Below are 23,942 nucleotides of genomic sequence, written 5' to 3'. Positions count from 1 at the left end.
ATATCACAGGACACATACCAACCCCCCCCCGCCGCCGGTACCTTGCCCTGACAGATTGGGACATATAGCTGAAAAGTAGAGAAGAACAAAAATTATAAAAATAATGGGTTGATAGAGGAAGAGACCAAGAGAATGAATAAATAAACAAGTAAATAAATTAATAAAAAATAGGAAAACAAATAATACTAAGAATAAATAAATAAAATAGAAAAAAAAGGATCCAAAAAAGAATAATTAAATAAACTAACATCTAAATTGGCAAATCATAACTATATTTGCATGTGTATACGTACACTTTAATTAAAAATATATCTGTAATAACAATAAAGAAAAATACAGAAAAGCCCCTCACAGACTCAACTCATTGCAGTACTTAATGCACAGAGATCTTGTGCTATTGACATAAGACAGGAAGGGATTCCAGGACACATCAAAGGAGACAGCCTTACCAACCAAAGTCAGTCTTATTTTTTCTAACTTAAGAAATGAAAGTACCTCCACAACCCAATTTGTGACCGTAGGTGGGAGTGGGGGATTTCCGTTTCCTCAGTATCAACCACCTCTATATAAATATAAATGCATATTGCCCTTGGCCCCTAAAGACAACCCCTTATATAGAAAATAACAAGAAATAGACAAATAATTTGACTCTGAGTACTCCGCGACGTCGCCCTCTCAGGAGCGCCATCATCATCAAAAAAAAGAAGTAAAGTTTGTTTTTTTCTTTAAAACCTAGCCTACATTATTTGTATTGCATTATTAAATTGTTTGTGAGGATTGTTGTTTTCAATGCAATGAAGAGAAGGAATTTGCCTGAACCCTCAAGCCAGGTCATGCTGGTGAAGTGTTTACGCTGCGTTCACGCGCACCTCGTAAAGTGCAACGTCACAGTCGGCATCACTGGGCAAGTATGTGCACAAGGAATTGGACTCACACAAAAATACACATACAGCTAATACCCACAATAATGAATAATAGACAATAGCGCAAAGGGTGCGGTAATAATTATGAAATGGTTCATGTCACAGGCTTTTTGCTTTAGGCTACATGAGGTAGCCCACGTGGAGATGGAATTTGGCTAAAAACTGTTTATAGGGCAAACAGTGCGTGCTTAGATTATTGACAGTGATGGTGTTAAAATATTAAGTACGAATGCAAACTATAAAACATAATTAACGGCTAAAGCGGATGCTTATTAGTGTTACAGGGTGCACAGTGATTGTTCCTGACACCAGTTGACTGGTGTCAACATAACCATGTTGAAACACAAGCCTTCTCTCACGTGTAGTCTGCAACTCGTTTCGATAGTTGGACATTTCACTCAGACGAGGTGATGGATTGATGGCTCCTAGGCACATTGAACTTCCATGCGTATCTCAAGCTGCATTGCTAAAATTCAGAATATCTGAGTTGTCCTTGAACGCAGCACCACTGTGTGAGAGATGTGGAGGGGGAGGGTCAGATACACGGGCTGCATCTATTCTGTGTGGACCTACTACAGAGTGGGACACATCTTTTTCTCTTCTGTTGTCGTGAAGCGGAACCGGAGCAGAGCTGGAGCCCGCGGTCCACTGCCCGCTGCCCGAGCAGCAGTTCCAGTGGAGCGGCTCGGAGAGGCAGCCTCCGCCTTGGACCGATGAACTGGCTGAGATGTCCCGGCACATCTACACCCGACACGGGATAGGAGAAGGGATGCAGAAGCCCGTGTTTCAGGTAGGAAAAAAAAAACACAAATCACGTGAAATCTCCGAGGCTCTTTTTCACTTGTCTTTACTTGTAGGCCTAGTTATTTGAATGAATTATAAGCACAAACAAACATGTGAATAAGAATAATAGGCAATTATTGATTGGAAAAATGTGTTAGGCTATAGGATATCAATACCTACACACCTACTGAAACAGCAACATCTACAACTGATTGGAAGAACTGAACTCTAATCCCCACGGACACTGTTAGAAAAAACGAAATAACTCGTGTTCTTTGATTTGATGAGGACGAAGAAATGCTAGAGGTCCAATACAGTAAGATACTCGATGTTGTCTTAAATTTTGGATATTGTAGTATCATGACATGAGACAAGAGTTGTCTTTTCCTGGTTTGAAAGGCTGCATTACAGTAAAGTGATGTCATTTTCTAAATTGACCAGACTGACAGCTGTTCTATTATTTTCCTTTACCCAATAGTCTTTTTATCCCTAATTAACACAAGGTTTAATGAAACAGCATGATGAAGATGAGATGACAAAGACAATACGACACAAAACATAATAACACTGCAGGTGACAGCGAACTGCACCATGTTCCCTCTTCAGAGACACATCGGACAGCCCTGAACATTTGTAAATCACACACATATAGTCCCTGCACCTGGGGGCGGTTCCTTTTCACCTGGTGTACTTAAACCCATTCTCATTGGTCCGTCGTTGGCTTGGTAACATCCTCAGGGCATCTCAGTCACACCTCTAACATGCACATTGGGGGTTCCTCCCTGACACAGATCGAAAGCTATCATGTAAAGGAGAAACTCTCACAAAAATAGAGGGATCCACATTCTGTTCTCTTAACTTAGTCTAAGACAGCACTGGGTTGGAGACAGAAGGTTACTTCCTGTTGTGAAGCAAAAGGCTTCTTTCTATATGTTATACGTTTCTATATTTCTATAAATGCCAGACGTGACCTGATCAACAACTTTTAGAAGATTGGGTTTATGTGAAGTAGTGGAATGCTAATTAAGGCTATCAGTATTGGATCAATCTGGCCGCCGAATACAGGCCTACATAAAACAGAAATACGTTGTTTACAGAACATTGTTTTTTAACTTTTTAAAATACAACAACACCAAACTCATCATTCGGCTCTATATTTAACTAAAGCTGCATGTTAGGCCTATATCATTCCTAATGAGCCCCCTGAGGTGCGATTAATCAAACACAAGCACAGGTCCTGCAGTAAGGTGAGAATTTGATTTATTCAAAAAGAAATTAGGTTCTTAATTATTACATATTTTTCTCATGGAACTCCACTCAGGATGTATAAGGTAGTCAAAGTCACTTTTTCCACAAAAGAATTATAATTTTACCACTGAAGCAGACTTTTTTTTTTTAAACATTGTTGCTGCATAACAGGGCTTTTTGTACCTCTGCGTCGGTAGCCTACTTGAGTTATTAGTGTTCTTTAAGGCATGCGTTGCTATTATATGTGCAAAAGATTAAAAACCTACTGAGGACAGACAGATGTACAGACAGATGGTATTTGGGATCTAGAGGGTCCGCAAAGTGCAAGAGAACACAGACAGCATCAGAAGAAATAAACAGCAGATAAATTAGTAATATAATAAATGCTTTGGATTGTAGAGCTGAAACACTTGATTTATTTAATCAATTAGTTGTTTGGCAGAAGATTAACTGTATTATGATAATTGACTATGTCATTTTTAGCCATAAATGCTTAACATTACCCAGTCCCAGCTTGATACATTTGAGTGCTTGCTAATTTTTGTTGTTGTGATAGTAATCTGGGAAAGTTTGAAGACACAGCTCCATGGCTACTGAGCAAATTCAGTCTGTTGACAATGACCCTGTGATACAGTCAGACGCTCCAGAAAAAGCACGTAACGTGGAACTTAGGTTCAGGTTTTGGACTGTTTGTTAAAAAAAATCAAGCAATTTGTGGATGTCATCTTGGGCTTTGATTGGCATTTTTTTCACAATTTTACAGGAAATAATTAGCATGTTAATGGACAATGAAAATTACAGTTTGTTGCATTGCTAGATGAATGTAATACATAAATGCAGTTCCAAGTAAGCAGCCGTCTGTTTTGTAACTAGCATTCACTTACCCCAGATACACTCCAATGTCTCACATACAGTCATTTATCATATTCCGCCCCTCCTCTCGTGTTTCAGGTGAAGTGTTACCTCATTTATTCCTCAAGCGCTGAAACAAACTGGCTACATATGAAAGTGGGTCAGACAGAGGGCATCTGTGCAGCTTAGCCGCGTTCATGCAAAAGAAATGTATTATGGATTTTGGTCTAAGAAAGCAGTAAAAGATCCCCCCCTCCCCAGGGACTGAAATCCTGCTTTTGATGGGGGTTGCTGGAGGAAAGGTGACATTGAGTTAGTGTGGAAGAGAGTAAGGGGGTAGCCTAAATATATAGGGAAGATACAGCAACAACAGAATTGCAAATACAGAATATGACAAGCAGAACTGTATTTGTATGTGTGTGTGTTTGTCCTCGCCAGGCTAACAGAGGGACGTACTCCAGACGCAGCCGGCTGAAAAGGTCCGACGGCAGCACCACCTCCACCAGCTTCATCCTCAGACAGGTAGGACAATGGGGGGGGGGGGGGGCAGACAAACTTCTCCCACTAGGGGTGAGAATCTAAGGTATAACAAAGACGTGCTGATCTATAAACAGATTTAGCAGATGTAATTATTTTGGCAGCATATTTTGAGCTGTCCTCACCTCCAAGGGATGCCGTTTACTGGGAGCAACATAACCTTTTCATGCATTTGAACATCAATTCTGGCTGAAATTATGATTATGAATTATGAAACGTCTGAATATTTTTCTGTGGAAGTCTGTGATCACATATATCCATTTGATAGACTAAAGCACGGTACCAATCTCGTCACTGACAGTGAATGGTGAACACAGTTGGGGACTTGTCATTTAAAGAAACCATTGTTGAAATTCCTCCTTATCTTTTGTAAAAACTTAAAGAAGTGAGTTTTCTGGCAGCAGTGTAACAGTATGACAAGAAAACGATATGTTTCCAAGACCAAAGCCTTTGGCCTCTGCTGTAGTTTAGGGAAAGAAGGATCTTGATTTTGATCAGCCTGGAAATTCAGCCTGCTCCGCTGCTTAAGAGGCGTCTATCCATCAGCCATGTTTAATTTATAAGGAAGGGTTTAGGCAGGGCCGTTTGAATTCCGCCTCCTTTATATATGCCACTATAAAACAAAATTCAAATTAGTTACCGGTATTAAGTCCTTCCTGTAATTCATAATACACAGGAGAATTACCCTGGCCGTTGACATCCTACTAACAAGTTACCAAGGGAACTGAGGCTGCAGAGGCCATTTAGCGGCACAAGGACAGTTTGTCACCCTCTCTTTCTTTTTCACTTCTCCATCATGTGTCACATTGAGGAGATGCAGTAACGGCAAATAAAAACGAATCAGGTCGGAGGCTTTTGGATGTGGACATGCAAACAAATGCCTACGACAGCTTGTCAAATCCAGCCTGTGATTGATGACAGTGTCAAGCGCTCGTATCTGTGGCTGCCACATTTTCTATCACATGTAGGTCATGTTTGTACGTGTCAGAGTTTACTGGGAGAGTAGATGAGTCCTGAGGCATTGAAGGTCACACATATCATCATTTTTGAGGCATTATACAGTCTGTTTTGTTTAATAGCATTTTAACTAAGCCTGTTCAGCATAGACAGTATATTTACAGGGCAGTTGTTGGATTCTCATGAATAGTACAGTTAGTTATTCATGGCTTTGTGTTTTAATTACACACAGTGTATGTACTTTACATTCAACCTGTTGATATCTGCCATTAATTAGTAAATGCCCACTGCATGAAAGCGGCACATAGTACTTATGTGGCTCACAGGAAGGAGGAAGAACAAGATGTAATAGACGGAAGGAACAAAACAGGCGAAAATTTAAAACAAAGAACGGATGAAAAAAAGAAGTAAGACACAACGTACACATAGAATCTCTTGCTCACTGCGTTCCTTAAATAAACGCTCGCAGATTTCTTTAACACCCCCGCTGTAATTTGTGTCATCACCGGTGTGATCGTCATCAGGTGAGAAGAGGAGCAGTGGGCTCTCTTTGATTCCCTGTGTATCCATAGTAACAGCTGCCCATCAACAACAGGGGTCAACCCCTGAAGGTTGATTAATAGGAAACTGCAACTCCTCCTCCTTTTCAGCGGACAGTACAATGTTTTCTTTTTTTTTTTTAAATAAATGCTCACACAAAAGAAGAGCACGCTGAGAAAAATGAAGCCTTTATAAATAAAACTTTTATCAGATTTATTCTCCAAAAAAGTGGGATTAGATTTAAATAACATTTACAGAAAGTTTGACAGGACCTCAATCCTCGTCCTTATCCCAGGTCTGTGTTTTCAAATCCTGCTTTACTGGCACATAGCAAAAGCCTAGACAGAAGGGTGATTCAGGTCACATTCAATTGTTTAACTCCCAAATGTGGAACTGACTTAAAGAACAAAACATTTAGGGGTGTGTTTAAGCCCCTGAAAACTTGACTGGAAATCTCAAGTATTTCTCTATTACATCCTATATGTATTCATGGCTAATTGAACACAAATCAAAGTTGGAAAAAACCTTTCAAAATAATTTTTTTATCAAGTCTCTATCGCAGAAACTCAGCAAATGTGCTTCATTAGGACTGAGGGGGTGTTGTTTGATCAGACTGGATTGACTGTATTGGCGACATAAGCAAACAACCGCACGACTGTCATCACATTGTGACTCAAATATTGCTAATCTCAGTGCACCCACTTCAAACCAGCAAGAAGAACACATACAGATATACAGAAACCTTTGTAGATCTCACTCTGAGAAAGAAGCTGATTGATAAAAAATACCAGTTCAGGGCCTTTAAGTATTAGTGTTAACGGATGAAATGGCAACTGTCTGGGCCAGAGTCTGTGGGATGTCCTCATACAGATCGGTCCATTTAAGGGAAAAGGAAGTCTGGAAGAGAAAACTAAAAGGACAGAATGTATTTGAGGAGATATGCTTGATGAGTATGAGTCACCACATGATATGCTGAGCAGATCAGATCTCTAACAGAGAGGTGCTGGTAAGGAGCTGCTTCCCTACATGCAGTACAGATGTGTGGATAGATGCTTCTCTGCACGATCGGTGAGCAAATGCCTGAACGGCTTCCGGGCCGACCTCTGAGCTTCATGATAAGAGGATGCCAAAGCTTGGCAGATGTTTGCTCTCAGGAATAATCCAAAGCTGCAACATTGATGTGGCACAGAGGACATTTGCTCTGGTTACACATTCTTCGATATTTGTGTTTGTTGAGAGCTAAGATAGGCTACGTGTTTGTATGCATGATGACTACCTCACATATCCTGCATCCGTGTTCTCAGGACTTAACTGTTCATGTCAGCAAAATGCAATTAATCCCATCCCTATGTGAAATAAGGTCAGCAGAAGACGAAATGAAGCCCAATGGTGGAATGTTGTGACTTCTACCAACTTTGTTTCTGCTATGCATATGCATTAGTAAAAAGCCGGCATGAATCTGGAATGTTTCTTAAGGAGTTTCTTTTTTACCAGTAGTGGCCCTTTTTAAACTATATTGAGGAGAGTGTCCTAATTTTACATACATTTCTAATGCAGTACGTCTGTGGTAATGGGCGATGAGCTGCTAAAAGAAAAAAAGGCCGACAGCGTGTGGACTTGACAAAGAATTTGATGAAAAGTAATAAAAGTAACGGATGTAATAAATGAAAAGTAATAAAATGAACTCAATGTGTACCCAATGTTTCCGTGGGCTGAGGCTGTCCTGAAACTGACTTTTAGTTGTAGCAGTACTGATAGATAGATAGATAGATTGATAGATAGATAGATAGATAGATAGATAGATAGATAGATAGATAGATAGATAGATAGATAGATAGATAGATAGATAGATATTTATTGATCCCAAAAATATGGGAAATTACAGTGTTACAGCAGCACACCAAATATACATACATCCAATATACATGAATAATAATAATAATAATAATAATAATAACAAAATATAAGAATAAAATATAAGAACAAGTATTTAAATATATACAAGATGGGAAAAAAAAAAAAAAAAAAAAAAAGTGCAACTGTTTAAGTATGAGCATGCTAAGATGTAAATGACCCAATCGTGCCGGTTGTCCTTATTGTAATATGGTGGTGTCTCAGAGTCTCATCTAGCACCCAGGGATGACGTGTTGAAGAGTTTTATTGTCTGCAGCTGTGAGCTGTAAGACCTCATCACCACCTCTTTAAAAAGTCTGAATTGAAGTCTTAGCCCATGTTCACATCCTGGATCCCCACCTTCTGTCGGAAATGCAAAGTAGAAATTTAAAGCTTGCAGATTTAAATAAAGTCTCATTTGGGGATGACAAAGTGCATGTATGACACAACTGGTTTCTTCCAGAAATTGAATTTAATTTCTGAATCACAATACATGAAACACAGAAATCCCTTCAACCAAAAGGGTTAGCTTGCTCTCTGCATAGTGATGAAGAAGAAGGGGCTTCTTTGCAAGGCTAATCCTTCTTTGTAGGTCGCATGGCTCAACTCAGCAGCACTCAATTCGTAAATGACTTGATGCGGTCTGGCCACTGCTCTCATAGCTTTTGCTGGCACCACACATTAGTCTGCCAGTGCCTCTTGAGTAAATCTGTAACCCCTGGAGACCACCTAACAAGATTACTCATGGATATACACTTGAAAATAACATATTTCAGCTGCGTTGGCTATCACTGTGTCTCAGGTCTGTATCTTAAATCTGGGATTCAAAAGCAGAAGCTACTGAAAGTTGCAACAAATAAATACAACCAATTCTTGCATACACACTTGAGCTGCAACGTATAATTATTTTCATTATCAGTAAATGTATTATTCTAAATTAGTGGATTTATTGCTTGATTGAGACAATGTAAAAGGAATTGAAGAACGTCTTTCACTTCACAGTGCTTATTTTGTCTGACCAACAGTCTAAATCACAAAGAAATTCAATTCAGACCGAGACAGAGAAATACAACAAATACCCAAATTAAAAGAAAGAAAATACTCATTACAAGTAACAAATCTTAGGTACTTGTACCATTTTATGCAACTTTATACTACTCTATTTTAATAAATTTATTTATCTTATGTATGTTGTCATTTATATGTATGTTGCTTTTTCTTTAATGTGTTTTTTTTTATTAATACTATACTGAAAAGCACTTTAAACTGCATTTAATTTTATTAAAGGTGCTAAACAAATAGTTATAATTAATATTATTAGTATTACTCCATTACATCAGAGGCAAGCTTTAGTTACTTTTCACATTATGCATTTCCATCCCCTTCCTGTCCAGGGAAAACAGACAAGGCTTTTTAATTCTTAAAAACTGAGGGGTGACGTTTTCCTTGATATGTTGAGAAGATCATCTTTCCTTTTTTTTTAAAGTTATTTTTCGGGTATTTTTAGGCCTTTATCGCCAGGTCAGCTGAAGAAATGAAAGGGGGGAGAGAAGAGGGAACGACTTGCAGCAAAGGGTCGCAGATCGGACTTGAATCTGGGCCCGTTGCGTCGAGGAGTAAACCTCTATATGTGGACAGATTATCTTACCTCTAAAGCTAAATAACGTTTTTAAAAAGCTTCTTGGAAAATACATTGTCACAAAGCTGAACACAAGGATGTTTTTCTGACACCATGAAAACCTTTTTAGAGATACGGGGTTCTCAAAGGACAGCAACGCTCAAAATGTTTGATAATCTTATGGAATATGATGCAATACTGCATATTCAACTACCCAGCAGTATATAAAGGAGTAAAAATGAGCGCAACCTTAAACATCTACAGCAGTATCTCTCTTCAAATATGTGCAACTCCCTGCACCTGCAGCCTTGTTGCACTGATTCTTAAAGGTGCTCTAAACGGTGTCACGCGTTTTTTAGGCTACAATATTTTTTTGTGGGGGTGGAGGTTGGGGGTTTTAGGGCCTGGAAGCACGTAAGGGAGGGAGAGGGGACGGGATGAGGATGAGGATGAGGGAGGGGCGAGCTAGCCTTGTTTTGTTTGAAAATACTTTGAACATCGACAAGAAGTAACGTCACCCAACATCACTTAGCACAGCACCTTTAATGGCTTCTCCTTCATCTACTGTGAAGTACAAGTACTTCAATAGGCCAGAGGGGGCTGCGAGCTGCTGAGCCCTCCAGATACAGGTCCAGATACAGGTCCAGATACACGTCCCTATCTGAGTATCAGCTCTACGATGTGTCACCTCTGTCCCACCACTAGAATATCTGATGGATATGAAGCCATCAGGTATTTTAAGAGGTGCTTGTTAAAAGGAAGGTAAAAAGAAAACTGTGGCAGGTTTGATGAAGGTGCATCCTCCAATGGGAGTGGGTGCATCCTCTCTAACACGGTTTGTCAGCAGAGGGCGCTGTTGCTCTACTTTGTCACAAAAGCAGCTTAGACTCGACACAACAAATAATATTCTCATGCAGTTTTCACTCTGATTGGATAATATAAAAAATAATGTGCAATTCCTATTATGTATTGGTTCATTTAACAGGGACAATTTTAGTTTTAGTTGTAGCAATAAGATATGAGCCTGCAGGAAAATAAATTAAAATAATTAGTATCATACTAATTTTAAATTTACATCTAGACAGCTTTTACAGCATTTGGGTTTGATTAGAATATTTTGGCTTTTCATTAAGTTCAGCCAATTTGTTTCTCTTCACAATTCAGTTGGCCAATTAACCTTTTTTTATGTTTTTAGTCTGTTTAATCTTTTTCATCTTAGACCGTGGAGGTTCATTGACCTCGGAAAAACACACTTTGATAAAAATCCTTAACAAAAGGGCTCACTCAATTAGCAATTACCGAAGCTTTCAGCTGTATCCAATGGCCTTCCTCTGCTGAAGAAGTCACAAAACATATCTGTATTTTTTGGAGATGACTTCTACCATGGCTTTGACTCCCTAATGTAAGACTCTGTTGTGTTGTGTTCTGAATACATCATTGAAGGCACATACGTACATCATCATAATACTTTAACCGAACATTCAGTAGTCAGTAGTAGTGTCAGCAAACAAAATCACTAAGGCCTTTACCAGAATTTGTAAAATAAAAAAACTATCAGATATTTCTCATTAGTAAAAAAGCAATGGCCTTACCATTCCTCCATTAATCTGTGAATGCTTTCAACAAGGAATTTGCTCATAAACGGTGTCAAACTCTATTTCTCTATTTCTTGGCCGGCTGTGCCTCAGTGGTAGAGCGGTTGCCTGCCAATCGGAGGGTTGGTGGTTCGATCCCTGGCCCTGCAGTCCCATGTCGAAGTGTCCTCGGGCAAGACACTGAACCCCGAGTTGCTGTGCATCGGAGTGTGAATGTGTGTGAGTGTGTATCTGATGAGCAGGTGGCACCTTGTACGGCAGCCTCGGCCACAGTGTATGAATATGTGTGAATGGTGAATGTTTCCTGTATGATGTAAAAGCGCTTTGAGTAGTTGTTAAGACTAGAAAAGCGCTATATAAATACAGCACAGTTACATTCTCTTCTTGCCTGATTTCCCATATAAGTGTCAGTACTGCTAAAATGTTTGTCTTTCATTAAGGACTGGATTGCAAACAATTTCTTGCAGCTTAATGAAGATAAGACCAATTGTTGCTCCGGATACTAAAGCTTCCAAGGTTGTTCAGCTTTTGGAGTCCCTTTCTTCAGCCTGTTTGATCACTACTAACAGGTCCCTCAGGTCTTCTAATCAAGGATTACTGGTGGTCCCACGCACTCGATTGAAAACTGAAGGTGACCGTTCCTTTGAAGTGGCAGCTCTGACTCTGAGGAACGCCCTTCCTATTACCTTAAGTTCTGTGATCTCAGTTGACGCTTTTAGAAAGCAGCTGAAGACACACTTGTTTCAACTCGCTTTGTCTCATGTTTGTAATTTTGGGTTTTAGTCAAATCTTTTACCTTCACTGGTATTGCATTTGTTTTTGCTTGTTTATTTTCTGTTTTGGATCCTAATGTATTTTAACAGATGTCTGGAAAATGTGCTATATCAAATAAATGATCATTAAATCATTATTATTATATGATCAGTTTCCTTGTAACATACTTTTATAGATTGATTTCATGGTCCCAGTGTGCTAGACATAAAAAGGGGGGGGGGGGGGGGGGGCAACGACACGCAGAAAAGGGCCGCAGGTCAGAACCGAATCCACGGCCACTGCTTAGAGGACCGAGCCTCTGCACATGGGCACGCACTTCACCAGGCCAGCCACCCTGTCCCCTATCCCTCAGCTGTTTTTTTTTTTGTTTTTTTTAAACTTTATTTAGTCAACCATCTACAACAGTACATTGAACACAGGGACAAAGTAAAACATGGCATTTTTTTTTTTTTTTCCTCCCTTTCCCCTTACCCTTCTCCCCTCCTTCCCACTACCCATCCTGTGGTCTCTTCCTTTACCTATCCCTCAGCTGTTTGCTGCCATTCTGCATTTGCAGTTTGGTGTTTAGGTTAAGAGATTACCTCAAATATGCACACATTCATGCACAGCGTACACACACTTTGCTGGTTGACGCTGTTCTCGGGCTGCAGACCCCCATCTCCCTCTCTGCCTCTTCCTTATTCACAGCCAGCCAGCCTGACTGGAGCCTCCCCCAGCCAATCGGCAAGCAGCATCCCACCTCTGTCATCAGCCAATGATGGAGAAAAGGATTGGCTTGTGTGATCTGAGCTTGGAAGGCAGATGAAATACCAGGTCTGCTCCGCCTCTGGGGACAACCAGGCTGTCTTACAATAATGGGAACCAACGCTCGCTCGGCTCAGGGGCAATAATATCCAATTCAGCATCAGGCAAACACAGGACTCCACCTTTTTTTCTTTCTTTCTGTCTGCTGCTTTGGTGTGGTGTGGTTGCTCTGTGGTCTATGTGGAGAAAGAGACTCCCCCGGTCCTCATCACCCATCCTCTCTGGAACAGGTTGATCGTTTACTGCTTCCGCCAATTTTGCGCCGAATAGCTGCTTTCTGGAATTCCACTCCTCCATGTACGATAACTTGTACCTACATGGATTTGAAGACTCGGAGGCGGTGAGTGAAGAGGTTCGCCTGACACTTGTAAACCATGCTTTTCTGTTGTGTCGTGGCTGGTTGATCTCTTCATAAACACCCACAGAATACGTTGAGACTTGAGTGGGCTGAGCGTGCACTCTTCTCTGGGGAGTTAGAAGAGGCTGGGGGAAGGGTGTGCACAAGTGTGGATGTGAGTTGGCGTGTATTTTTGAGAGAGCGTGTGTCTTTGGGGCTCTTCATCCAATCAACTGTACAGTTTTCTCTCCTGATGCTGCCAATCAGATGACAGTTTTCCTCCTGTCTGGAGATCGGAACAGTTTTCCATATGGATGAATGGCCAGTGTGCATGCTGTAAACCTCTGCATATGAGCATTGTGGGTATCTGTGTTTGAGTATGTCGCTTCCTTCATCACATCCCACTATACGTACATCATCAAGGTTTACTGAAACAGCTATGATCCTGGCTGTCTGTGTAATACTGATGTTGCATCTAACTGTGACGTTTTCTACACAAGACGCAGAGGCATACATTCTATTGAAATATCATATTCCCTTGTCATTAAGTATCCATGCTCATCCTGACCTCACAGGAGGTGACAGTACACACAGTTAGACCTACACGTTGCCTTTGATGCAAAAGGTCAACATTATTAAAGTTGGGCAGAGTGGGCATCCATGTGCCAGAAAATGCTTACAAAGGCAATAAATGTACGAGCTGCTGCTGGGTGGAGGGGAGGGGGAATCCCACTGAACCAGAATCCGTTAAGATTTTTTTTTTTTTTTTTTATTCTACCTGACATCCTGGCTGCCTTTTGAAGATTAAATGTGGAGGGATTGGTTTTTACATTTGGTCCAGTATAAACACGAGAGTGTAGGTTCTGTCTTTCGGTTTGAGGTTTTCCTGGAGAACCTGGCTGCAGGGATTCACTCCCACTCAGCCACTGGAGCTTTCACTAATGTTGGGCAGTACAATTTGGCTCACAGTCAGTGTTTCAGTTCATCCAAAAGGCGTTGGACGGGGTTTAGGTTAGGGATATTTGCAGGCCAGGGACGTTTTTCCAGACCAAACTGAGAATACCATAATTTCTTTATGATCCTGGCTTTGTGCACAGAAGCAGGAGGACTGGCTGGTTTGTTGACTGGATTTGTTTTAATGCTCCAAAAACGTTTTTTTCTGAAGAACCAGATATTTTCTTTTTCTTTTTTTACAGGAGATTCAACCAGGAGAGTTTCATTCCCTTTAGTCACATAAAATTGCATATAATGAACAGGACTTTTATTAACAGAACCATGGATGCCAAAAATAAATGTGTTACTCTGTATGTCCCTGATAGTGCAGCACAATCCAGAAATACAGTCTGTTGTTTCAGCTGTTGTTATCATGTGATATTGTCTCATTATTATGGGTCTGAATAACGGATGAAGCTGGAGACTATTGACTTTCCCCTCAGACTATTAAGGAAATGGATTCTCTTAAAATTCTCTTTTTAAAATATCTCTAGGACACGGCCTCATCCATCTATGAAAAACTGTATAACTGCCACTGGATTCATTCATTACCACTAATTAACTAAACTACAGCTTCCATTTAGTTTTTGGATTGACCTTCTTCAATTTCAAACAATGAGTCCAGTCATGTTTCTGTCGACACAGCAGGTGTGTAGGACATGGATTCTATTGAATCGAAACTTACAACTCTTGTTCTTCAATCAATCCCAATCAGTACTGCTGTCCCATATTTAGGGCAGTATTGGCAGCGCTATAGAGGACATCTTTGGGGCTCTTACTGTCCTTGTGGTTTGCTATCAGCACTTTTCATTGGCTTGTGGGTGTCTGTATTTTTCAGATGTGAGGCTTTGTCTAGGGACTTCTAAAACAACAGGTGGGGAAACTAAACCATTTGTTGCATCCTCGACCCATAATGACCAGCAAGCTATTGTGTGACTTAGTTTTCTGTGAATGTGTTTTAAGCTACTCAGGGACATTGTTTGGCACTGTGACTATAAATGTAATGTTTTCTGAGATGGTCATTCAGTGTTTTCCCATGCCACCCACCTTCTGTTGATTGTAGATTTTTTTTAATAAGAATGCCTATTCTTTCCAGCACTGCAATGCTTCATTTGTACTGCTGCATACTTTTTCAGCCACTGAGAATGTGCAGCAGAAATGGTGCGACGCCTGTGAGCTAGTTCAGGCGGTCAACGAGTTGCACTGCTGTGTACACACGTGACATGCTTCACTCACCGCATCATTTACCAAACACACCCCCTCAATTTGGCGGTCTTTTAGTTATTTATGTTTTTAAACCTCTTTTTATTGAGAAATATAGATAATGACAATTCTTTTTCTTACACACAAAACACTCTCCGCCCACATTTGGTGGTCTTAAGCTGCACAATTTCCCCATCTCTGCTTGTCAATGCTGCTGCTACCACGCACCTGTATTGCTGCCTGCTCTTTCAGCACCACCCCAGCATCCGGCCAGGGGGAAGCTACTTTATCATCACTTGCTAATATCTTGTGTAAACCCAATCTGCTGGGAGCGATGAGGTTCGGAGTCTGGCCACCGAACACAACCTTCTGATGTTATAATAAACGTTTCAAACGTGAGTTGTCTTACTGAAATGTCAGTCAAGTTAGTCAGTCATATTTGCACACTATAGTTTACAACAAAACAAAATGTCAGTGAGTTAAGTGCTATGCTCAAGAGCACTTTGAAGTTAGCTGTTAACGTGCTCCTTCATCACTTTCCCCACCTATATTTTTACAATTGTCTAATAAATGTAAGCAATTACTTGTGCTCATTTCCATTTTGGGGGCTAGGAACAACTATTATTTAATCAACATTGTTAAAGGTCCCATATTGTAAAAAGTTAGATTTCCATGTCTTTTTTTTTTTATTAAAAAGTAGGGGCTACATAAATTCTTTGAAAGTGTCAAAACGTTCACTCTACAAAGAAATACATACAGCCACAGTATCAGTCACTTTGCTTTTAAACAAGCTGTCAGGACTTCCATACGGCTGTGATGTCACATCTATACTTTTTATTGGTTGAAAGTGCCGCTACATTGCAGGCCCAGTAATTCCCGGCTGCAATGATGGCTCGGAGACTCAGAAAGCGCAGATGCGAAAGACCCGGAAACGCTGACCAATCAGAGCAGACAAGGCTTTTTTGGGAGGTGGCTTAAAGAGACAGGCGTTAAGTATGTAAACATGTTCTAGTATAAACTTGAAAATTAGCATTACATGGGATTTTTAAGAAGATAAGCCTTAGACCACAAATTTTAAAGTGATTGTTGTTCTAGCGGAATATTTCAATTTTAACAAGCAACATCTCCTCCCTAGCTTGCAGCAATGATGCAATCGACTTACCACAGTTCTGCACACAAACAATGTTGTTTAATAAATGACCTTTACAAAAGATATTGTGTAAAATACAATGCCTAGTAAACCTGCTGCACTCACTGATTAGTAATTGTGCTATTGTAAGGATGCTGGAAGGAGAACTCTGTGAGTCAGAAGAAGACATTGTGTACATAAAAACAAATGTAAGGGAATTATGAGCTCTCTCTCTCTCTCTCTTATTTAGGCTCAGTTGTGTTAGAGGAGCCTGGAGGTATGTTTCCACTTCTCCAGTCTTGTTGATGGTGGATATATTGAAGAATGCTTTTAGCCTGGGTCTGATACGTGGAGGTCAGGGGAGGAAGAAGGATGGAGATGGGAGAACAGACCTAGCTTTGGCGTCCGAACAGATAAGGCTTGAGTGTTGCATGATGGACTTAGGACTGGCTACTTGACACTCTTAGATAAAAACCTCACAAACAACTCTGTGTGTGTGTGTGTGTGTGTGTGTGTGTGTGTGTGTGTGTGTGTGTGTGTGTGTGTGTGTGTGGACAGGAGACAGACAGAGAAGGGGGATGGGGGTTGGGGATGTTGGTTGGCAGAGTTCTTGGTTGTGTCTGTGCCCATGATAGTGAAAGGTCTTATTTTGTCTGACCAACAGTCCAAAATCATAGTACATATTTGCTGTATTCCTTTAATTCCTGTCATCATCATCTTCATCACTCTTCTCTTGTGCAAATATCTGTTTTTTCAATATTTATTTTTTCTCACATATTTATGTAGGAAGCGGTCATGATCACAGGTCCTCACAAAGAAAAAAAAAAATCCTATTTAAAGACCCACACTCTTGCATAGTTTCACATTTTCAACTCTTTATGAAATGTTCCGATGGTATGAAAGCTCTGTGTCACCATGGCAAAGCTGCCTGTACTGTACCCCCCTGTCCTCTGTGGATGAATGCTGTCAATGGGTTGTGTTGAACAGAGTCTGTGGCAGCATCCATGGGGGGAACAGACTGTGCCATCATCTGTTGGGTAAACATTTGTGCTGAGGCCAACTTTTTTACTCCATTTGGCTGAGTCTGCAGGACTCCAAATGTCCACCAGCTGCCAAAATGGAAAGTAGATCCACCTGACCCGATGAGCTGGAGAGCACAAATCAGCACATCTCACGTTTGAATTGGGTTTGTGTGAATAAGTGTAAGAATGTTCTTTCTCTGACCAAAAACCCATCAAACCCATCAAACATTTTATATATATATATATTATATATATATATATATATATATATATTATATAAGTTAGAACCCAGCATAGAGTCTAGGTCTAATAACAGGTCTGTTTTTCTTCTTTCTCTAATGAAGAGCTGACATTCTGGAAATACAAGTTCTCCATCTGTGTGGTTAAAGCTGAAACAAAGAGAAATAGAGAAGATCAACAACTGGGAAGCAGTGATCAGCTCCACACTTACTGCTGTCTGCGTAATAGCTCCGGGCTTCACCAATGTGGCTTGACGGTCCAAATACAAACACGAGTGTAGTCAGAGATGGACCGCCTCCATGAGCTTCACCCTTCCACAGCCGAGTAATGACATGCTGAATGCTGCATCCATAGCCGCCACTTGGACTCAGTGAAGGACAGAGATGTAAAATCACGATGTTGTAGAATGCTGAATTTACCATCAGAGTGATTAAACTTTGGATTTTAACATACGTATATGTATGTATATATATATATATATTGGAGGTGTCTGACCTCAAATAATTATGAATCCTACTAGTATATCTTGTTTTATACATTATGTTGTAAGAATAGTTTAGTTACAATATTCTTTAAGCTGTCACTTGACTTGTTAACTTAACAAAGTCTATAAATGTTGACAGAAAAGAGTTGGAAAATTAAATTTGCCATGCGAGACCAGTGTGTTGACCGTAACATGATATCCCGTGCATCCATAGTTCAGGAGGTATGACACAGAGAAGATGGTGCATCGCCTGCGCCAATGTCAATATGACATTATTATGTTGTGATGTGTCAGGTGGGAACCTTGTAAAGTACATTGGGTTGTCTTTTATATTAGACTGTGAAATACATTAGTACAGGGAGTACATGTTATGAAGGCATATCATGAACAAGAAAGAAGAAAATAAACAAACCTCAGAACTTATAGTTTGATTAATTGTGACAAAACTATGTCATATGTACACTTTTCAGCAGGTAAAGCAGCTCAGGCATAAGATTATGTGGTTAGATCTAGAAAACAACGTCTGCACATGGCTTTTACACGACAAAAAAGAAACATTTTGATCCGAGTCAATTCTTCAGCGAGTCAAAATGTTCTGTAGACTGAATGCATGGCGACAGGTGTGGTTGAACAATCGAACTGATGGTTCAAGTTAAAAATGAGTTTTGAGTCACTAGTCTGGTATTACTCTTTTAACTGCTGTTTTTCTTTTTTGCTTTGTACCAGTCATCTGTATGTCTTATAAACAACAATGCACTTTGTTTTTAAGAAAAAATAAATTGAAAGAAGAGCGAAATTATTGAAGTGGTCTGATCATGACAGTGTGTGTATTATAATGTTTTGGTTAGACAGAAAGAGGATATAGCTTGTGCTATGCAGAGATTTACTTGTTCATTTGTTTTCAGTTGTTTGAAGGTGAATACTGAGTATAGGAAGTCTGCTGTTATTGTGTGTCACCCAGTGAGGGATGAACCGCTTTGATTGTAGAACATGAAAGTTCTACAATCAAAAAGTCATTAAAATTCATGAACTAATTTATGTATTATGTCATGATACATGTCATGGCAATTGCACTATGCTGTCTACAGCATTACATCATATATTATAGTACGCCTTTGCATGTTATGTAATACTTGTGCACAGATTGTTGCAGGCAGTAGTTGCCTGTTCAAGCCAATAAATGTTGATGTGGACTGAATGGCAACTGGAATAACACAGGATTTACTGAACTTCTATGGTGCTTTTTGTCTCTGTAATTAGAAAGCATGAGAAACTGACACACAAAGACATGTTTGGTCTAAATGACAAATAAGGGGAGACAGACTGGTGAACAATGAGGGTAACAGATGACTTTAGACAGGTGGGTTATGGACACTGTGAATCATAAAGGATATATACAGTATGTCAGTAGTGGTAACTGTAGCAGCAGCAATACTCACGCTCATCTTTCAGATCTTCCTCTCATTTAATTCTGGTAACAAGGGAATAACTGGCTCCTGACCCCGGAAGAGTCTTCTGTGTACGGCAGCCTGCAGGCGACTGTACACAGTGTATTCCCTGTACCTGTACTAGAAAGTAATGATGAGCAGTAATTAGCTTATGGACCCCAGTGAGTCTGTGCACTGAGCTTGTTGTTTTTTGTCTCTGAGGCAGGCATCCAGTGTTATGCTAATGTAGTGATTATTCAGCTATAGTGTAGCATGTTGTACAGATTTTGTGTAACATAGTGACCAACATCTCTCTTCATCACCGATATAGAGAATAGACAGTAACAGCTTAGTGGACCAGAAAGAAAGTATAAAAAGCTGCTGTGATGTGAATTCATTTCACTCGAAAAATATATAAATAAAACATAATGATATTTGTTTTTATATTCCTTGTTTATGCTCACTACTAAGATTAGTTTGCGCTTGATGCATTCTACAAACAATAGGGTGATAATTTTTAATATTTATTATTTTTATGTTTTTTGATTTTTTTTTAGCAGTATATGTTGTGTGAGTATGTACAGAAAGATAAATGCCTAATTTATCCCTGATTGCTCGAGAGTATACTTCGGCCGATGGCTGTCGCATTAGTTGGGGTTAAAGTTCAATAAATTTGAACTTTTAGTTTTGCACTGCTGCATTCAACTCTCTAGACCAGGGGTCTTCAACGTTTTCCAGGCCAAGGACCCCCAAACTGATGGCGAGATGGAGCGGGGACCCCCTAATTATATATATTGTATAAAATTGTGTTATATCAAACTGGTCCTATAATGCCATGTGTGCATTGATGACTGAAAGACATCTTCTGCCTCCATTTATCTGTTTACTACAGTGTGTTGAATTCATGTTAATGTGTATTTAAAGACATTTCAATTAGTGGAAAAAATTGCAGGGGGGGTGGGGGGGGGAATATAAAAAAAAGTCGAATCAACCAAAACTTTCGCGACCCCCATGCAGTACCTCCGCGGACCCCCTAGGGGTCGCGGACCCCCTGTTGAAGACCCCTGCTTTAGGACATTTACAATGTTAATGTGACTTCTAAGTTAGCAACCACCACTATGTAAACACTAAAGTCCAAAACCTTATGGCAAGACAACCACGTCTGAGTTTCCGAGCTTCGACTGTAACTTAGCTTGATGAATGAGAGAATCAAATGTGCAGCCACTCCATATAACGCACAGAGAATTAATCACATTGTGCAGTTGTAACAAATAAGGGCTGAAGGCAGATCTCCCACATAGGATTAAACAGCCACAGTACCATCAACCAAAGGTTAGGGCCTCAGAGCCATGATGGCCTAGTTTACACACATACATTGCTATGTGTAGACAATGTTGGCAAACTATAAGTCAGCCGATGGAGGCTATAATTGGCACTGTAGATTTAGCCAATGCTAATGATTTATAAAGATGTATTTTTTAGTATAAGTCCTTTAGCGAGGGATCCACTCACAGGACTCAAGTGGGTGCTTTTCATTTCAAACAGAGGTGCAGGTAACAATATGCTAATGCATTCACCTTGGTTTTGTTTTTGCAGGATGTTGGCAACATTAAGTTTTACAATATGTTTGAATGAACACCCCTAAACTCAATATGTATCAATAATGGTACAGTTTTTGGGGGATGGGATGACTGACGGCCTGTCAGAAGACATTAATGAGCTTTATACTTTAAATAGGTACCCTTACTAAAATTGCTTCAGTCTGACATCAACCCTGCAATACTATCCAATGATTAAATTGAAACTCTTTTACAAAGGGGTTCATTCAAATTTATTTGAGGCAAAAATACTAGTAGTTTGTTTTTTACTTGGTTATGTATATATCAGTGTTGTGTGTATACTATTTTATAACACAAAGAAGACGTTCTAAAGAAAAAAGTCTGTAAAACTGTAAGCTAAAGGATGATAATGATATAATAACCTTTATTTGTATAAACCTTTCATACCAGGAATGCAGCACATGCTTTACAATAAGGGGAATTATACACAAAATAAACATACTTACAGGGAATTTGCCATAATTATTGAAATAAGATGGAAAATAAAAAAACCTAAATAATACAAATAAAATAAATATTAAAATCAGTCCCATATTTGCAGCATGCACATTACAATATATAAATAAACACTAGCATGAAAATGTCTTCATTCCCTTCTACTCTGCCTTAATGTTGGTGGAGATTAAAAACTTTCAAAGTATTTTGTCTAAAATGCACTCCCTACCAATTGCCGCCAGCCCCTAAGGCTAATAATAAACACAACAGAACCAGCTTTTCCTGTCGAACACAAACTCGTCACCGGTCTTAATCACACCAAAATAAGCATTTTTCAGCTACCTCTTCCTTAGGGTGTAACCTCATTGTAGTCATATAGCAGAATGTAAAAGTCCATACAAATGTCAATACCAAGAATCATTTTAAGCATATCATTTTGGCTTTGGATCGGAATCTGTACCTGTCTTCTTGTCATTTTCATTTCATTTCATATATTTATTATACAGGAAAGTTAGAAAAAGTAACATTACATTACAATATAAAAACGGGCCTGACTCAGTTTAAAACTGTTTTTTTAGCAGGTTCCTGTTCTGCAGAAGCATAAAACATGGTTACAGCACGTCAGGACAAACATTAATACAAGACATCGATATAGAAAAATAGATTTCGACAAATGAAATCCACAATACAGTTATATAAGGACAAAGCCATTTATACAAAACATCAGCTGGGCTGAACAAATACGGTCAGTGCAAACAAGGCTTGGACAATACATAAACAAATTTTTTATTGTGTGCAAGTGTAACTGTTAAAAAGGAGCTGTTTGTATGCCTTTTTAAAATATTTATAGATGATAGTGTTCTGATGTGATACGGAATGTCATTCCAAATCTTTGTATATGTATAAAAAAAAGATTTCTGACCAAAGTTGTTTTTGTTTGGGGGAACTGGGATAAGTGCCTGTGAGACCGACCTAGTGAGGCGACCTGGTCTCACGTGTGTCGGAAAAGGTGCAACAAGTGCTGGTAAGGCGGTATTTTGAATCGGAAAATAAAATGCAATTGCGTGGCTGTTTCTAAAGTTTTCATAAGTCAGAGCCTTAGTCTTGTCTGTCTCAAGATCTGCGTCTCTCCCTCAGCCCCCACCAATCCCGGCACGTGATGCTGAAGCTTAATGGGCACATTGGTGCTGTAATGACTCTCTGCTGAGGGGAAACCCGCTCTCCAACCATCTATGTGCATCCACTGTTTCTTCTTTTTATGGTTGCACAGTTTCCTCAGCTAGACGGTAATAATCTTGCTGTCTCTTCAGTTATCTCTCTCTCTGCCTTGAATAAGTGGGTGGGCTGTTTTTTTGTTTTTACTGGTCCGCTAACTCAGCAGCCACTAGCTAATATGGACGAGGGGTGAGGAATGAGATGACTCCACTGATAGAGATGCTATGAGACTGATCTGGAGGGGTTCAAGCCTCCCACTAAGTCCCAGAGGAATACATACATACATAGTACACATACTGTATAACCAAAAGTTCTCAGTAATCATTTTAGTAGAAGAAATGTCCTCACAAACCAAAATATTGATCACATACAAATGGATGACATATTAAAAGAAATTAAAAGGGATAATTTAACGCAAATTATTGCATAGAGGGGGAAGAGGTTTTTAAATTAATTGTTAAATGCTTTGTCCATCTTAATCATAAAATCAGCAAATAGGGGAAGGTTGTTTGTGAAAATTGTGTTTATCCTCCAGTAGAGTTCAACAGACTTACAGTCATGAAACACTGAAGGTATTGTGGAGGCTAGTGGTGGAACGGCACCTCACTAAGACACATTATGTTGTTTTTTATTCTTAACGCTGTCCCCCATCTGTACCTGCAATAAACCAAGGTCCTTATTTCACTGCTGGATATTTTTTTAAAGGAGCAAGTGTTATCGCTGTCTTGCTATTTAAAGGATCCACTTTAACTTCCATAGATGTGATTTTTAACTCTCCTGGGGTCCTTTCAGTACACACATGTGACATGGAAGAAAAAAAATGACATGAAAAATAGCAAAAAGAAACGATAAAACCTTACATTATTTAGTTTGATTGAATGGTTTGACATTTTTGAATACACTCTCTGGAGTTAAATGAGAAGCTTCATACCACTTTCATGTCTGTATGCTAAATATAAAGCTAGAGCCAGCAGGCTGTTGAAAGCAAGCTTAGTTTAACATAAAAATCGCAAACTGCTAGCCTGGCCCTTTACCAGCACCTCTAAAAATCACAAATTAAAAGGTTATATTCGGTTTACTGAATCTTATATCTCTTTAACTGAAACATCTCATATTTAGCATACAAACATGAGAGTTGTAGTCTTTTAATCAAACTCTTGGCAGGAAACCAAAATGTTAAACTAGTTGTTTTTAACAAGACTTAACAAAACAAGTTTAATTGTACATAACTCAGGCCCAGAAGATGATTTTTCATGAGATAATAAGTAGAGATGTTTCAATACCAGTGTCAGTATTGCCTCCGATACTGCGTAA

The 23,942-nt window shown here is 39.5% G+C and overlaps 1 protein-coding gene and 1 long non-coding RNA gene across 2 annotated transcripts in view; both read left to right on the top strand.

Moving 5' to 3' along the window:
• The first annotated feature begins 1,465 nt into the window (after nucleotides 1–1,465).
• The window catches only part of LOC116697891 (voltage-dependent L-type calcium channel subunit beta-4-like), a 36,633-nt gene continuing 14,156 nt past the window's right edge, over nucleotides 1,466–23,942 (top strand). The window contains 2 exon segments of the mRNA XM_032529493.1: nucleotides 1,466–1,713; nucleotides 4,245–4,328. Of these exon segments, the coding sequence (XP_032385384.1) occupies nucleotides 1,651–1,713; nucleotides 4,245–4,328 (147 nt within the window). The 5' untranslated portion in view covers nucleotides 1,466–1,650.
• On the top strand, nucleotides 11,621–17,037 carry LOC116697899 (uncharacterized). Its single transcript, XR_004334075.1, has 3 exons — nucleotides 11,621–11,728; nucleotides 15,533–15,535; nucleotides 17,027–17,037. It is a non-coding gene; the product is annotated as an uncharacterized LOC116697899 (long non-coding RNA).

This window comes from Etheostoma spectabile, chromosome 11 (assembly GCF_008692095.1).
Source record: "Etheostoma spectabile isolate EspeVRDwgs_2016 chromosome 11, UIUC_Espe_1.0, whole genome shotgun sequence".
NCBI lineage: Eukaryota > Metazoa > Chordata > Actinopteri > Perciformes > Percidae > Etheostoma > Etheostoma spectabile.
The sequence above is the reverse complement of the archived record's forward strand: the minus strand, read 5'-3'. Positions and strand labels throughout refer to the sequence as shown.